Source organism: Sabethes cyaneus, chromosome 2 (assembly GCF_943734655.1).
Source record: "Sabethes cyaneus chromosome 2, idSabCyanKW18_F2, whole genome shotgun sequence".
Taxonomy (NCBI): domain Eukaryota; kingdom Metazoa; phylum Arthropoda; class Insecta; order Diptera; family Culicidae; genus Sabethes; species Sabethes cyaneus.
Genome location: NC_071354.1, coordinates 213696069 through 213713024, shown reverse-complemented (window position 1 = coordinate 213713024; position 16956 = coordinate 213696069). Strand labels below are relative to the sequence as shown.

Below are 16956 nucleotides of genomic sequence, written 5' to 3'. Positions count from 1 at the left end.
AAATTTTGCGACTTGGTCTGGTCTGCTTTAACACCGACCAATTATGTATGAAACTGTTCTCACTTCATTCTTTGCGTCTGTCTGACCAGTACATATCGAAGATGTTTGAGAACATCTTTTATTTTGAGCATGAAAACTGTTTTTGAAATCCCAAAAATCAACGTCGCGTGTTTGAATCTTAAAAAGACAATACCGACGAGATTTTTCACTTTTTAGATTACTATTTTAACATTGATACAACGGGATTCGGAACCATCGATAATTTGTCGATTTACATTTTATACCTGCTTATAAAAAAATGATATAGAATGGGTTTATTAAATACAAAACATCTCCAAGCTGGTTGAAACAGTACGAAGCACGTTTTACGACAGTTATGAATTACAAAACTCATCTAATCACTTATCCTAAGTACTGCAATACATCTCTTGCTCGCCGGTATTTGCTTCCCTCAAGCAGTGACTTATCGCCGGAATCCTTTGCTTGGCGATCAACATCTTTTATAATTGTTTTAGCACGATTCGACAGAGTCTCTTTGCCAGAGCCTTTTGTGCCGGAAATATATTCCAACACAATCGGCCAGATCGTGTCATCCAGCAGGTCTTCGTCAAAGACATGCTCTTGGATGTATATCTGTTTGAGCTTCTGGAATTTCCACTTCTCTCGATTGTCGTTCCAGGTTTGCAGATACTGGCAGACGTCTTGTTTTTCACGATTTTTACTCTGTTCTTGTTTATCCTGCTGATTCTTGGCGTGTTTTTCTCGGCGCTTAGCTCGTTTAGCGCTAGAAGTGGGTACAGCCAACGAAGCAGCTTTTTCGATGGTCGTTCCTGCGGTTATGGTTTCAGACGGTTCGTGGTGCGATTTTTTCGCAGGTGTCTCTTCCGTGTCATTTTCTGTGGTTGATTTCCGCTTACCTGTGAAAAAAAAACACAGAGCAACGGTTGATGTTGTCGTTGTCGGTTATGCCTACACTCTACTTTGATGGACTCACCTTTCTTTAAATTTGACTTTTCATCCGCTGTTTCTGTTTGTGGTGCGATATTCTTGTTCTTGGATTTGCCCATATCTACGGTAAAATAACTTTAAGCCAACGTTCAACGTATAAAGTTTATCAAGCTCTACTAAAAACTTACGAGCAAAACAAATACACATGCTTTGGCTGCGTGCTCTTATTTTGTTGAATAGGACAGGGTCGAACTGAGCAGCAGGGATGTCAGGTAATTTTCAAAAGTCTCCAAACTAGGGATGCTCTATTACTATCAAATGTATGCGAGAAAATTAATTACTTTCGCCCTGACTTTCGCTTAAAAAGAAGTAAGGTGATGCGCAAGGTGTAGGCGATGCGCTAAGAATTTTAATGTTATGAAGGTAAGTAGAGTTTTTAAAATTAATGATGCCTGAAAAGAATCGAAAAATTTTCCTTGGCGTTTCTTAAAATAAAAAACTTCATTAACGGGAAATTAACAGTTATTAACTTTTCGTCGGAGAGCCCAATTTCGGAAACAGTTTTTGGGCTCAAAAGCGAGGTTCTGCTTATAGAAATGTATTCACTCCATTCTTCTTGTTAATATGAAGACAGCGAATATATTTTCATGAACAAAATTTTTGTTTCAAACAAAAAACTGGTTCTGGTAAACAAAAAACTGGTTGTGAATTCTGCAAAATCGATAACGACTAATTTCACCTTAACCCTCAATCCCTCAATTGATTAAAAGCAAGGCAAAGCCTAGCTGCAACATTCCATTTTCGAAACGTGACCCTTTGTTTTTATTTAACCGTCGGTTAACGAAAGGTTAACGGATTTCGCACTCAGTTGTGGTAATTGGTAAATCTGGCAGGGAATTTTCCGCAACTACAACGGAAACGTACTAATTCTGCGCGGCCCTTTAGAATACAGGACAACTGCGAAGTGCTGCGATTCTAACAGTCTCTCCCAGCCGAGATTTGACCTCACGACCACTGGCTTGTTAGATCGTACCTCGCGGTTATTGCGTTTTTTATTTTCTCAAAACTGTGGATGTTTTCACTTTATACGATACCTCGTCGTTTTCTGAATGTAGAAGTACTTTTTTATTTCATTCAAGTCATTATTCCCTCTCAGCTCTTCATTCTGACTCGTAGGTTGTAGCTCCTGTAGCTTAAGCTTTGGACATCTCTCATATGAAACACGTGTTTATTACACGTGTTATAAGTTTGATTATAAGCTGTTGTCTGATAAGACGATATATCGTAACAGATTTTTTAGAATACAAAAAAAAAGATTGTGATACTTTTTCTAATCAAATTTAGAAAAATCTTCATCTGAAGATATAGTAGCATTATCTGATTAAGAATATCAAAAATTGATGTCTTGCTTTCTCTTGCTCGAATTTCAGTCAATCCAGAGTTAACTAGTTTTATGCCAGCGCGCTAAAATTTATGGAGCCCTTCTTCGACCATTTGGCTTATTTTGATGATAACTTTGAAAGCATCCAAAGCTATGTTGCGAAGCGAGGAGAACACCCAACCTGGAGTGATATTGCGATTCTCGTTTCGAGCGATTTTGGTTCGTTCAAAGACGCAAGTATGCCAGATTGCGGGTTGGATTAGATCATTCGTAGACAGAAACATCTATTAGGATTTTATACAGGAAAATGTAGATAACAGATAGAAAAAAAAACCGAAATTTTTAAACATTTTCACAATTTTTACTGTGATTAATTTGCAAAATCATACAGTACGTGATGATTACACTTACAAAGCTTTGTTATTTATTGTTCAACAAGAACAGACACAAATTTTCTATTCACCATTTTGATCTCACTATCACTGGGGATCATCGTCGGCCGGTAAAGGGTTGTTAATGTTACTCACAAATCAGGGTTTTCTAAGATTGATCGATCGTGCTGCGATTGAGTTAGGATTACTTCTTCTCGTTGACAACTTTTTCAACCCAGTTTCGCAGCTTGTCCGTGTCCTGTAGTCCAACCAGACGTTGTTCCACTTTTCCATTGCGAATCGCCAGCAGAACCGGAACGGATGCTACCTCATAGTCCAGGGCCAGGTCACTGTGCTCATCGATGTCCACCTATTAAGTATATTTACGAATGATTTAGATATTGGTTTTACTGGCTTGTTTTAATTTTGACTATTTATTGGCAAATTTTTAAATAGCACGCGACTTTACACGCACTTTTTCGAAATAATAAATTCCTTACGTCAGTTTTGGATGAATGGTTGTAAAAAATTAAACTAAGCATGATCATGCATTTTTCTAAAAATAGGATAACAGAACGCTAAATATGATGCAATTAAGAAAGAAAAACCGGCAATGATCTAAAGGCGATAGGTGCTTACCTTGGCAAGTTTCACCTTGCCCTTCTGCTCACCGATGACGGACTCAATTCGTGGCGTTAACATTCTGCAAGGTCCACACCATCTGCAGGAGTAAAAAAGCGGAAACGTTTCAATTCGTAATTTTCAACAATTAGCACGAATATTACGTTGCAAAAAAATCTACAATGATTGGTTCCTTGCTGTTTTTCACTTTCTCGTCGAATTCCTGTGGACTCTGGATGTGGAAAATGTCCAAACGTGGCACGCTGGTGGCGATCGCACGGATTCCGTTTACCAGCAAATGTCGAAAGCCAGCTGCTTTAGTGATGGCGTTCATCGTGTACTTATTTTATAAAATAAAACTGACGGTATTCCCAATTCCTTTCACTGTCGGAAAAGCGAATCCAATGCGCGATAAGCGTGTTTTGATTACGAAACCGAAACCGACAGCAGCTGACCTGCCTGACACATTGCGGATGACAGCCAGCGGAAAATCCCAAAACGAAAAAAGAATCAACGCGGACAGGGATGCCAAGCCGTCAAGTAGCCGTAGTATGTATAAGAGATGGCTTTATACGGGTTTTATTAGACCAAAAACCGCAAAAACTGGAAAAGGATGGTAAAAATTACTGTAAAGTTTATTTGCAGACTGTTGCATACAGGTATTTGGGAATTAAGTTGTCAAATTTCTTTAAAATAAGTAAAAATATGATGACATGATATGAGAACGATGGAAACAGTCGTATAGAATTATAGTTAAACATCTGGCATCTCTGATATAAACAAGATGTTTAACAAATGGCTGCGTTCGTATGATCGCCTTTCATCTTTTTATTGTAAAATGGTGTCAATTCATACCTACTAGGACTGGTACCCAGGGATGCCAGGTGATTTTTTGAAAAGTCTTCACAAATCAAGAAAAATGTCTTCATTTGTCTTCTTCCGGCTTTCCAGATTTTTTTACCCATTTGAATTGCATGGTGAAGACATGTCTTCAAGTGAAGACATTTTAAAATAAAAGTCTTCTTTGTAACAAAAATGTCTTCAAAATGAAGACATGTCTTCACTTCTGGCATCTCTGCTGGTACCATTGGGCAATATAGTCTTAGCCACTCAGCCCTATGTCGAAACGATGGCTCAAATAGAGAAGTAGAAGAAGAGTACCTACTACTGCTGAAACAATGCAGTAGAAATAGTAGACCATTTATTTTATTATTAAACGTTTAGAATATTTTTAATATATTTTCCATATGGGGAACGATTTTACTGTTATCCCTTTGATGAAACTGATGTAAATGTGTTCCTATACATTGAATAATTGAATTGGCCATTCCGACTCTTTCTAGAAACTATGTATCATGAAAATGTATCAGGACGTTTGTGTTGGAGCTTTATAATTCGTACAATAAAATAAGACAATTACTGTCGTTTGTCAGGTCAAGTCAATTTCAATTGTTCTTAATTCCTGAGTGATGATTGAAATAGATGTGATCGATCCATTTGCTACGACGTATTCGCTAGTAATAAGCAGGGTAATGACATTAGGGATTGTATAACTTGGTTCTTGGACTAAGATAATATAGATCATAATTGGAGGTTACACTGAAAACGCATTAAATAGAATTTTTTTTGAAAAGTCTATAAAACAACGCAATTCCCTTTATTTGTTTCGTATGACTTATTATCTCAAACTAGACAATGATTAACTCATATTTTATTTACGCAACATGTTTTTGCCTGTGTTGTTCAGAAATTTGAAATATTATTTTTTCGATCTCACATGCTCGCGATGAATACAGACAGCCGTTCTCGCGTTAACGAACGAGGAAAAATTATAAATATAATTTGGTTACTCTCTGACATCCACACAGATGCAAGCCGCAGAGGCAAGATAACTTACCGATGGGGACGTGAACGAATATGTAGCAACGTAAAAATGTTCTCATCATCCGTTCCTCTCTTTCCTCCGTGGATTGTGTTTTTCCTGCACTATACCGTCAGGCTGCTCTGCATGACATGAGGGGGATCTTCGCGGCGACCGGGGTTTTCCGAGCCATGAGAAACAATTTTCCTCCCTGCGCCGGGCGGTATTTCGACAGATTCAGTCGCATTTCAGACGTTCTTTCTGTGTGCTTATTCAACTGCGAGGATTCGCCGATCGGAGCCGGTTTCGCGTGTGCTGATATCTGAAGATCTGTCTTAGTTTTTCCGTAAGTTCGTCCGGTGTTGATTTTAGAATATTTATCATTGAAGATAAAAGCGCGTCATGACGTCGTTTGATTAGACTCGCGATCGAAAATATGTGACGTTTATTACATTCAAAATATGTCATGTGTTAACGAGTCATACATTCGTTAAAAAGCTAATAACCGGAGATAATTTTCATTGCTCGAAGCTAGTTTGACTTGACGCAAGTCACTGGTTGAAAATTGTTAGAATCTGGAGGAGACCTTCGACGTGTTGCATCCGGTTGGTGTTGATACGAAAATAGACCATTATTGTTTCTGTCTTATTCTCTGCCTCTGTATTATGATTGTGAAGTGCTCCCGAATTCTATATTTATACGCGGTCGTGTTGTGTACCTTTCCTAGAAAACACAATTCTACAACACATGTTTTCCTGGTTCACAGGCTAGACACTTATTGCCAATAAACTGTTCGTTTATTGGCCTGGAAAATGAATTTTAAGTCGACTCCATATGGTTGGTTGTGAATATTTTGTTGTATAAACGAAATCCATTAAGTGTACGAAAAGCGTGCTGATGTCAAGTACCATCGGCAGTTGATCCGGTTGATGTTTAAGGCGGTTTTGTCCTAACCTCAATTTTATCTCCGCGGTAAATGGTGTAAACGCGAAGGATCGTACGCTCTCTCGCTCTCAAGTGGATGATTTCTGTTTCTATTTTTACAACGTTGGAAAGTAGAAGTGTGCATAGCAGAAATTTTCCTGCTTTTTACTACGTTGTTGGTGTAGCCGTTGATAAAAAGTGCAATCCTCAGCGGAAAATATATGCAATATTTCGGGAAAAAGAGAGAAAATTGGGAATCCGTGCCGTGGAGTGAAAATCTGTGAATGAAAAGTGTGGCAGTGCACGATCCTCATTTTTCTGGGTTAATGATCGTTTTCAGTGATTGATATATGTTTATCGATGTTGTGTATGCGAAACGTTCTGGCAAGTTAGTCGGTAATTTGTTTTTTTTTTTCGAGAAGAAATGGAAAGTGAAAATATCGTTACAACGAAGTGCAGTGATACGGGGTAAGAAAATCAGAAAAGAAGAAGAGTAAATAAGCCTCCCATCAATCACCGAGCGGACGGTGATTTCTTCACTTGTATCTGGATGCAGCAGCGATTTCGTGTCAAGAAGTATTAGCCAGATATGTGAGTAGCATTTAGGAATGTTAACTTATTCATTTTCAATTTCAATTTATAAGTTTTTATGTCTGCATATTATCACTGATGCTCGTAAACATGATGTAAAAAACGGGAGCAATATAAACATTCGCAATGGCAAAGTACGTTAACTTTGTTCATCTTCAATCGTGTTTGGCGTCTATTTGTCGTCGTCTTGGGGGCGTCTTCATCGAAAATAAAATAATGGCGACGAATGGTTATTTGTGAAATATCGCAAAAAAATGTTGATATACCATCCCTTACTAAATCAATGTCGTATAATAAAAAACAAATATGAATTACACTACCGTCAAGGCGCATAATTTCGAACAGCTCCTAATTTCGGTCACTGAACGAAAGTACTTTTTCGAAAAGCATAGTCCAGCCTTGGTTATGTGCTGATTACGATAGAGCCTCTTTTTTAAATGTACGATATTATTATTATAATAATTTATTTCCAACAGTTGTCTAGTTGAATCAACGATCTAACTATAACGGTGATGAAATATCAGTTTCGAATTTAATTGTTGTTGCTAAAACATTTCAGGGAAGTATTTGCTTTTCTCATCACGCATACGTTGACAGTTCGGGACGAGATTTCCTGTGAGCAGCTTATGATTTTTTTACTGCCATCGTTTACTGCTAACCATTTCGATGTAAAATTTTATTTTTAGGCGCAAGAGCTTTGGGATTGAAAAGAAAAAGTGGAAAAATTACCACAGTCCCAAGTGGCTACCTTGCGGTACACATGTACACTCTTGGAACTCACAGTCTTGGAACTCACAGTCTTCCCTAGTAACAATTTGGGTTTTATTACACATTTATGGTGGCTTTCATGACCAAAATTGATCACGAAACCCGCAATAAAAGTGCAATAAAACTCACATTGTTACTTGGGTTTCTACTGATGTTAGCCTGCCATGTGAGACTTCAAATCAATGGAAGATAAAGTTTTCATTCGTCGACCAATGAAAACGGACTGAGGCACGTGAAAGACAGCAGAACAGCTGACAACAATGGCAGAAGCAGGAATTTATTTGTGCTGCTGGCTCTACCATCTAATAATGACTTGCTCATCAGTGACTTGATGGTAAACTAACAGTATCAGATGACTAGCAAGGAATAGACTATGGACAAGCTGTTCATGGTTTGAACACAGAAGGAGTTTTCGTTTTTCGGCTGAATTTCTGAATTCGGGCTGCATAATACCAAGCGTCGGATCATATGAAGAATCTGAACAATAACCTGGTAACCAATAAACGTAACCAATGCAATTCAAATGCAAGCCAATAAGCATTAAAGTCACCTTAAATGCTATTTAAAAACTACTTTGGCAAAATATACGGCTTCTTTACTTCTGTGCTTTAACCTATTATAACGGGTGACAACTAAAATTTTGGAATTTTTTCGAGGTCTCTAAACTCAACAACAAACGAGCTCAGAGAGAAATGAGAGTATGTATGTGTTAGCTCCCTCTCCCTTTCTCTCTCTCTCTCTCTCTCTCTCTCTCTCTCTCTCTCCTCTTTTTGTCAATATTTTTTGATTTGTTTATGCTTGCCTTGTTTTAAGCAATAGAATGGCGTCGAAACAAGAAGTATTTCGAGAGCGCGTTGTACACTTCTACGAACTGCTATAAAAATCTCCACAAAAAATATACGGTACAACATTTAAAAAGCGAATATGTTCCGGCTTCGACTGTTTACCATATCCTAAGATGCCCAACAACTATTCGCAAGCAAGGTAGTGGAAGACCAGCCAAAATTATGGACGCAGAGGGCATCGTTCTCTTCCTCGTGCCTTAAAAAACAAGCCCTCTGGTTTGGCTATCAATTAAGATGTGCCAAACGAATGTTTGAAGAAAATTTTGATCCCGTTTCTACAAAAATAACATGCAGATGGACAATACGTGTTTTGGCCGGATAGAACATCATCGCATTACGCCAAAAAACACAATCGTTCCTGAATACCCATTCGAATAACTGAAGAGCCACGAATTACAAATAGTTGACTGATAGAATTAAGAGATGCATTCGCAAAGTTGACATGACGGCCGTACAACGCTCCTGTTCAGACATCAAACGGAAGCTTCGCCGAGCAGCCGATTACGGACCGTTTTCAAATGTACACTAATTTTTTTTCAACAATGGATAATGTATCTTTAATTTCGGTAAATCAGATCTTCTTCATGTATTGATACAAAGATCTTTGTCTTTTTTCGCCATCTTGCGAAAAACATTCCAAAATTTTAGTTGTCACCCGTTAATACTGACAATGCTTAGTTGCAGTTGATTACCGACAGAAGCATCTGAATAGAATTTCGGATGCTAATCTAAAACAGCCATGCATTCAAAAAGCAAATAAGTAGCAACGTGCAATTTAAGGCGGAACCGAAAGTGGCTAACGTTATTGTGTTAGTGCGACAAACACTGTACTGTACATCTCATGTGTTCGTTAAAAACCTAAACGTTTATTTGAATATTGCATTAGTATTGGTAATATATGTCAAATAGCGGAGCTTGCAAACATAAACAGCTGATCCGCAGCCAACCGCACTGACTACAAACATCCCGAAAAAGGGTTTGTTTTCTTTATCAAGGCAATCCGATTCAATCGAAATTAACAGCAGCAACTGAATAATGCGTAGGATCACTAGATTGTTTAATTAATCCTCTTGCATCGGATTGCGTTTTTGATTCCTGCGTTTGCGTTTTGTTTGTTTTGTTTCCGAATGTCTGCTTGATAATAGCCTAGTATTTTTCGATGGGTCTTAGTTCCGGTGCGTTTGGGGGGGGGGGGGTTTCATGTCCTTGGGTACGAAAGTAACCCCGTTGGCTTCGTACCACTCTAGAACATCTTTTGAACAGTGGCTGGATCCGGCCAGAAGATCCAAGGGCCCTCGTGTTGCATCAACAGAGGAAGTAGATGCTTCTGTAGACACTCCTTGAGGTAGATCTGCCCGTTTACAGTCCTGGTAGTCACGAACGGTGCACTCTATTTGCCACATGAGCAGATCGCTTGCCAAATCATGTATTTCTTGGAAAACTTTGAAAGTCTATGCATTCTTACTTCTTTCGAAACATTAAACTTGTGCTAGGCAGGGAAGTACAGTAGCCCTGGAAGTGCCGGAAGTACGCCTTGACGTAAGTCTCATCATTCGTGATGAGAGAGTTGAGGATTTTCCAGGTGCTTGCGCAAAATAAATTTGCGACGTTGCTTTTCGGGTGATGCCATTTTTTCCAATTTTCGAAAAACCTACCGTGATAAAAATAGAGTGTAAACAATACACTCTAAACTATTTCTATTCAAATTTTCAAGAGAAAATATCCAATGCATAATTTTCTACAGCGTCATTTCCGTGGTGCAATTTGTTGTGGAACACCCTTTATTCGTAAAAAGTAGTGAGAAAAAACACAGCGCCGTAGCGTGCGGTCGACCAGACTGACCGCCGTCAAGGGCGCTAGCCCTAGAGGGCGCCAAAAAAGGCCTGCACTACAGTAAAGCATTAGCAATAACATATGCATAAAAAGTGAACTGATTTTAGCAATTTTTTATGCCACATAATCAGATAATTGCATGCAACATCCATGGCGAAAACAGCCAAACAACAACGCTCGATGCTTTGTTCGTACTGCCAGCTCGACCTCGTAGCGAAGAAGCTGAACATAGTGAAACACTTTGTATCCGATGAATAGAGACAATTTGGCATTCATAACATCCTCTTCCTCGAGAAAGGCGAAATCGTTGAACGGAAGCCTGGTTTCGGTCGCCATAAGTGCTAGCGCTAGCGTGACATGCAGCAGAAGCTTAAGATAACGACCAAGAGCAAGGTTGTATCATCGTTTCGCGCCTTGTACCGGGAGGTCCGCACAATCGGCTAAACAGTGAAGAACACGTCCCCGAACTGCGACCAATAGGCAGCCAAACGGAGTTTCCGTCAAGGGTGCCACAATGTCACGCTACGGCTCTCTGCACACATATATACATCCTGCCTTTGTGCTGAACTCTTTACCGAAGATGAAGCCTCTAGCCAGAGCTAGCTGGAACTGGCTCATAGTGCGTTATGCCTTTGTAACCTCTTGTCCATACTACAACTAGTCTTCGCACTTCGTGGCTCTAGGATAGGTTCAAAAGTAGTAAAAAACATGAACGAGAACAAAAGGGGAAAACACCGACACTCAAGCAGGTATAATAAGGAGTTCGCTCAATTTATAGCTATCGCTATAGATATTGCAAAGAAAAGGAGTGCGGAATACAGAAAAATACACCTGGACGATATCACAATAGATTAAAATACTGGCCGCAGTGATAATGTCCATCAAAAAAAAGAAAGAAACATTCAGCAACCGAGTTTTTATTGTATGCTCTGTTTTTATTAATTATAGTTTATTTGTTTGTTTTGTTCTTTTTAACGGGTGGCAACTAAAATTTTGGAATTTTTTTCTCAAGCTGTCAAAAAAAGACAAAGATACATGTAGAAGATCTGATTTACCGAAATTAAAGATACATTATCCATTGTTGAAAAAAATAGAGTACATTTGAAAACGGTCCGTAATCGGCTGTTCGGCGAAGCTTCCGTTTGACGTCAAAACAGTAGCGTTGTACGGCCGTCATGTCAACTTTGCGAATACATCTCTTAATTCTACCAATTCATTTGAGTATGGGTTTATTCCATATTTTCATGCTGCTAGAATAGGGTCATTCTCTTCGTTAGTGTAGGGAATAAAGGTGGCTCGAGGCTTTATTGGAATAGAAATACTAGCTTTTTATTTCGCAATCTCTGATTTTTTACGCATTATTTATTTTGGTTCTCATAATATTATACGCCTCTCTTATTGTGGTTAAAAAGATTGGTATAGAAGACCAAACCTTGAAAAACAGCCTAAAGCCATGCACACAAGTGGACTTCTGTCGACGGTCAGTTACAGCACACAATTGCATTGTTTGCATGTGCTGTGTTGGGATTTGATTACCATTATCTAATTACACAATTTTTCTTTCAACTCAAGTTACCTAGCATGATTTGTCCAATTATGCCTAACATTAAAATTATAATACATATTCTTATTATCTACCGATTAAAGAAAATTGTAAAATTATGTTCCAACAACAAACTTTAGTTGTCTATAAAGGGCAGTAGCTAGCGATAGAATAGGTGAAAGAAATAAGTTTATTTGTTGGTTATGACCAGTCTATCAAATCATATTGCGATAGATAGCATGCAAGGGCTAGCGGCGCTAATTGTCGGCTCAATTAACTCACGTAACACATAATAATTCACACCTCCAGTAATGGTTCTATGTACAATCGCGTGTAACTTTTTTTTTACGATTTGGACAGGCACAGATAGCCAGATAATTACCGAGGCACCTTCGTATTCGTTGGTTTCTTTTTTTTTTCTTTCTAATTTTCGTTTTCAACCGATGAACTTTATAACAAATTTACAATCAAATTGTAGCTTATATTTTACAGTTTAGATTTCGATGAACAACAGTCCGTTTACGGACCTGTTGAAATTACTCATTTATGTCAGTGTTTTAATGTTTTGTGAAAAAAATAATAATTACTAAAGCAGTAAATTATAAACAAACATACGGTTGGCGAAGTTGGTCCATAGCTCAAGACAGCATCATTATTATTTATATCAATCCAAAAAAAACACACTAAGAAGCGAAAAACACCCAACCGATGCTTCATTGAATCCGCAAGCAATGGTATGAATGAAAAATTAACACCTCTGATGTTAGGTATAAACAGCAGGTATAAAATCTTATTACATCTTTAGAAGGATGCGAACACGTTAAAGATGAATAGCCATTCCGTATGCTGTGAGTGATCTCATTTATAGTTACTATATATATAGTTCGGCGGATAGAAAATCGGGAGCCAAATAAACGTCAAAAGCGGAGCCAAAAGCTTTTCAAAATCCAAAATGCAGGAGTAATGTTAAAAAAACACACTTTATTTTCATAAAACTAGTCATTTTCAACACCCGCCAGTGATTATTTTTCGTAAAAACCTGCACAATTCACCATAATTTCAAATTTAATTTCATAAATCAGGGATGCCAATTCGCCTGGTTTTCTATCCGCCGAACTATATATATAGTAACTATAATCTCATTCTGCGTGAATTCATAGCAGATGATAGATACGTTGTGCTACACATCCCAAGATTGTGTGGCGAGAGATCTTCCCAGGTTGATCTTACTACAGACGCGCGGAAGTGTTGAAAAAGGGGAGTGCTTCGCGCTCCATATCCCGGCTCGGATCAGTAATTGTAGCATAATTTATGGAGCAGCTTAACAGCATGATCCGTCTATGTTAGCCGGTATGGGCTAGGTTGGTACGTGGTTTAAATTGAAACCGTCAACCGACAGTAATTATACATTCCAACGGTTGACGGAATGAGTGTCTTTTGTGTGCTACACCGTTTCACGTGTTGTGACTTAACGAAAATTACCAACCGTGTGGAGCGTGCCAGGACCAAGACCCAACGTGCAATACGGCAACGACGGATCTTTAATCATGTCAACGGTTAAAAAATGCAAATTTCCGCACGCGTTCAGGCAAATGGTTGAAAGACAACATCCTAGCAACGGACGAATATGTCAATTGTTTTCTATGTTTACGCACCAAGCGAAAGCTTACTCCATCGTTGAAGTCGAAACAGCAAGGAAGCGGCGGGGAAAACAATGAACAATTTAGCCGATACAATCGCTGACATCGTTTATAGATATATTCATATGTCTAGGAATGCATGATTTTATTGGTTGATAATTTCCAAGAACTTTTCGTTTTTAGGTGGGAGGCTCAATGGATTCATGCTCCTATTTCTATCGGAGCAGCTCCACGTGAAATAGACAAATGATAAAATTTGAACCTCTCCTATTATTTAATATTAAACTTTACCTGTGTTTTTGACAGAGCATTCACCTTCCACCGGCAAGGGCATTTGACTCAAGTATCGTTTCTAAAAAGGAGAATTTATTTCCATAGGGATTATATGCGAAAAATCGTATTGCGAAAACTATGAGTTGCTCCAAAATGATGTCTAAGGAAGGGCTGTAGAAAATTAATTTTTCTTTTTCTCCCGTCCTGTATTTTGAATGTAAATAACAATTCCTTATGTAGACCAACCTCATGGTTGCTGTCTTGACCTCTAATGAGGTTAGACATTAATTATTTTATTTTTATAACAGTAGTTTTTACAATATACGGAGAGAACGGTAGACGAAAGTGATAAAACGAAGGAGCTGATAGTATCTTAGAGCGAGATAAGACGTGAAGGGGAAAGAGCGGAACATTATGTAAGGGCGGGACATTGAAGTAACACTTGTTAAGTTTTTATAATGTTTCTCTTTACCCAAGCTGGCGGAACCGTGGATTGCTACAATAAAATTTTCTAAGTTCTAAATATTCGGAGTAGATAATACTAGAAGCAGTGTTGCGAAACCCATACTCATGTGGTCTAATTTTCTCACACACGCGTACTTATTCTAACGAACACGCAGGCATAAGCATCCCTTTAAAAATCCCGCTCTTATTTTTTCATGCACTGCAAAGAGTTTTTGCGAGTGTGTGTTTAGCTACAGTCGTCGCTCGTCGTTCATCGTTTCATCCCGATCTGCTGATATCGATTACTCATGACGGCTCGTAGTCCCGCTCGTGAGTAGAATCGACGGCGAAGATGAAGAAGAATAGGAAAAGGTTGATGCAAAATTCATATCCCAGTGCGCCACCATCCTCACAGGCAACTAATTTCCGGGAATATGCTATGCAGGAAGACGATGCGAGGATGTGCGTGCGCGAGTGTGTGGGTAGCAAATCGTCTGCACACAGCACCGACGGCTGTTTCTTTTACGCCTGCGTGTGCGGCGTAAGCGTTGAATGCTATGTTTCTTATACTCTTTCACGTGTGAGTAGACATGGTTGACTTCTTGACTCATTGACTCGATTCACAAGAAAAAACTAAAATGATCCATAATTGTGTGTTACCCATGATTGTGGACTGACTGTACTTGAGATACGATTTTTCAAACGTAAAATAATTCTTTACTCAAATCCAAACCAGATCTAATCCAAATCCAATAGAAATCCAATCCAAATCCAATCCAAATCCAATCCAAATCCAATCCAAATCCAATCCAAATCCAATCCAAATCCAATCCAAATCCAATCCAAATCCAATCCAAATCCAATCCAAATCCAATCCAAATCCAATCCAAATCCAATCCAAATCCAATCCAAATCCAATCCAAATCCAATCCAAATCCAATCCAAATCCAATCCAAATCCAATCCAAATCCAATCCAAATCCAATCCAAATCCAATCCAAATCCAATCCAAATCCAATCCAAATCCAATCCAAATCCAATCCAAATCCAATCCAAATCCAATCCAAATCCAATCCAAATCCAATCCAAATCCAATCCAAATCCAATCCAAATCCAATCCAAATCCAATCCAAATCCAATCCAAATCCAATCCAAATCCAATCCAAATCCAATCCAAATCCAATCCAAATCCAATCCAAATCCAATCCAAATCCAATCCAAATCCAATCCAAATCCAATCCAAATCCAATCCAAATCCAATCCAAATCCAATCCAAATCCAATCCAAATCCAATCCAAATCCAATCCAAATCCAATCCAAATCCAATCCAAATCCAATCCAAATCCAATCCACATCCAATCCAAATCCAATCCAAATCCAATCCACATCCAATCCAAAGCAAAAACACTTGTGTGCATTCTGGGGCTATCCTATGCCGGCCCGTCACCCGGTATTGGCTGCATTTGTCCAATTGTCCTGAACACTCATATTCCATTCCACTATTTACATCGACATCGCACATCCAACGATGCGGGGATCTTGAAGTCGTCGACCTCTTTGAATTTAGTTGAATTTAGTTTCTATCCGGCATTCTTGCTACGTGGCCAGGCCTAGCCTGCCATAGTTTAACCGCTTGACAACATTCACATTGGTATTCAGCTGGTTCATGCGCCTGCGCCACATTTCAGTACTGCCTAGTATTGACACAGTATTGGCAGGATTTTACACTTGAATACACCAAGAATTTTTGCGTCGCTCTTCTTCAGCATTTACGTAGAGTGCCACTGAAAGAATCAATGTCTTATTTACAGCGAGTTTTGTGCGAAGTGCTGGACTATAGCTGGCTACGCAGTCCGTTGAAGGCCTCATTTGCAGTCGCTATTTGCTCCTTTACTATTTGACTTATTGTAACACGTTACTAGAGTACTAAGGTAACCAAATTTGTTGACCATATCGAATGTGTCTCCATCTATCACCACCGCAGCAGCTATTCTTGCGAAGCTACCACGTTGTCTGTTGGCCACCTCGAATAACAACTTTCAATGCTATGTGGAAAAGTAGATTTGACAGTTCGTTACTTTGGTTCAAACCATTAGATGGTCACAAGCGGAACCATTTTCAATCATTGTCCGTCATAAGTAATTTCGTTTTTCTATATCATATGCTGCCTGGAAGTTTGTAGACAGACGGAGGATCTGCAAGTCGAATATTCAAAATTGGTCGAGTAATTGTCGGGAATTCAAATCAAATTCGCCAATGATATCCGTAGCGGTCGTGGCATGTGAAACAAGTTGTAGGAGAGAACACGAAGCGTTCACACAAATTTTGTTTTCGGTTGGTTAAATGCAAGGTCTGCCTGTACATTAAAAACGATTAATACGTTAGACCTATATATTTTCAAAAGTAATGATCTTGGTAAATATTGCCAGTGAATTTTAGTTTGTGCATTTTTTTTAAACATATGAATAAGATAAGGAGACATAATAAAAATAAAAAAAAACATTACAGCAAAATTGGTACATAAACGAGCGAACTTTTCACTCATCGGCGGTAAATAAACAACAAAAACCTGTCATTTCTTCATCTTTACCGGCAACTGACGATTCCGCCAGCTGGTTTGTTTTTGATTGCACTTGTTTGCGCTTTTTTTCGCCGTTGACCATGACAACCAGACAGCAAAATCTGATTTCTCCCATTCATTCGTTACTTCCTGCGAATGACACATTAGATCTGTGCAGTTTTCTCACATGGACCTAACGCCTAACGTGCAGGTCGGTGTCGGTCCACCGTGGCGTGGCTTTTATTTGTCAGATTGCGCGCCGCTTTCTAACATTAATTTACCTTAACACACAATTGAATGAAACCCGAATCATAAATTAGTCTCTCACTTTCAACTGGCGCAAGTTGCACGCGG

At 38.8% G+C, this 16956-nt stretch overlaps 2 protein-coding genes across 2 annotated transcripts; both read right to left on the bottom strand.

Moving 5' to 3' along the window:
• Positions 1-290: 290 nt before the first annotated feature.
• LOC128737617 (uncharacterized protein C7orf50 homolog) lies at positions 291-1159 on the bottom strand. The gene is made up of 3 exons (XM_053832292.1): positions 1137-1159; positions 995-1069; positions 291-917 (listed from the first exon to the last, which is right to left on the bottom strand). The coding sequence occupies exons 1-3, from the start codon at positions 1153-1155 to the stop codon at positions 403-405; spliced, it is 609 nt and encodes a 202-aa protein (XP_053688267.1). The 5' UTR covers positions 1156-1159; the 3' UTR covers positions 291-402.
• A 1518-nt stretch (positions 1160-2677) lies between these two features.
• Positions 2678-3770, bottom strand: LOC128736929 (thioredoxin, mitochondrial). Its single transcript, XM_053831441.1, has 3 exons — positions 3486-3770; positions 3340-3421; positions 2678-3070 (listed from the first exon to the last, which is right to left on the bottom strand). Exons 1-3 carry the CDS (start codon positions 3653-3655, stop codon positions 2906-2908), a joined length of 417 nt encoding a protein of 138 aa, XP_053687416.1. The 5' UTR covers positions 3656-3770; the 3' UTR covers positions 2678-2905.
• Positions 3771-16956: the final 13186 nt, after the last annotated feature.

What these genes read in the sequence shown, in the direction of transcription:
- LOC128736929 (XM_053831441.1), bottom strand. Translation starts at nt 3,655, where the DNA reads ATGAACGCCATCACTAAAGCAGCTGGCTTTCGACATTTGCTGGTAAAC. An exon ending in ATTGTAGATTTTTTTGCAAC is followed by an intron (nt 3,422 to 3,485) that starts GTAATATTCGTG and finishes TTACTCCTGCAG; the next exon opens with ATGGTGTGGACCTTGCAGAA. An exon ending in GCAAGGTGAAACTTGCCAAG is followed by an intron (nt 3,071 to 3,339) that starts GTAAGCACCTAT and finishes TATACTTAATAG; the next exon opens with GTGGACATCGATGAGCACAG.
- LOC128737617 (XM_053832292.1), bottom strand. An exon ending in AAAGTCAAATTTAAAGAAAG is followed by an intron (nt 918 to 994) that starts GTGAGTCCATCA and finishes TTTTTTTCACAG; the next exon opens with GTAAGCGGAAATCAACCACA.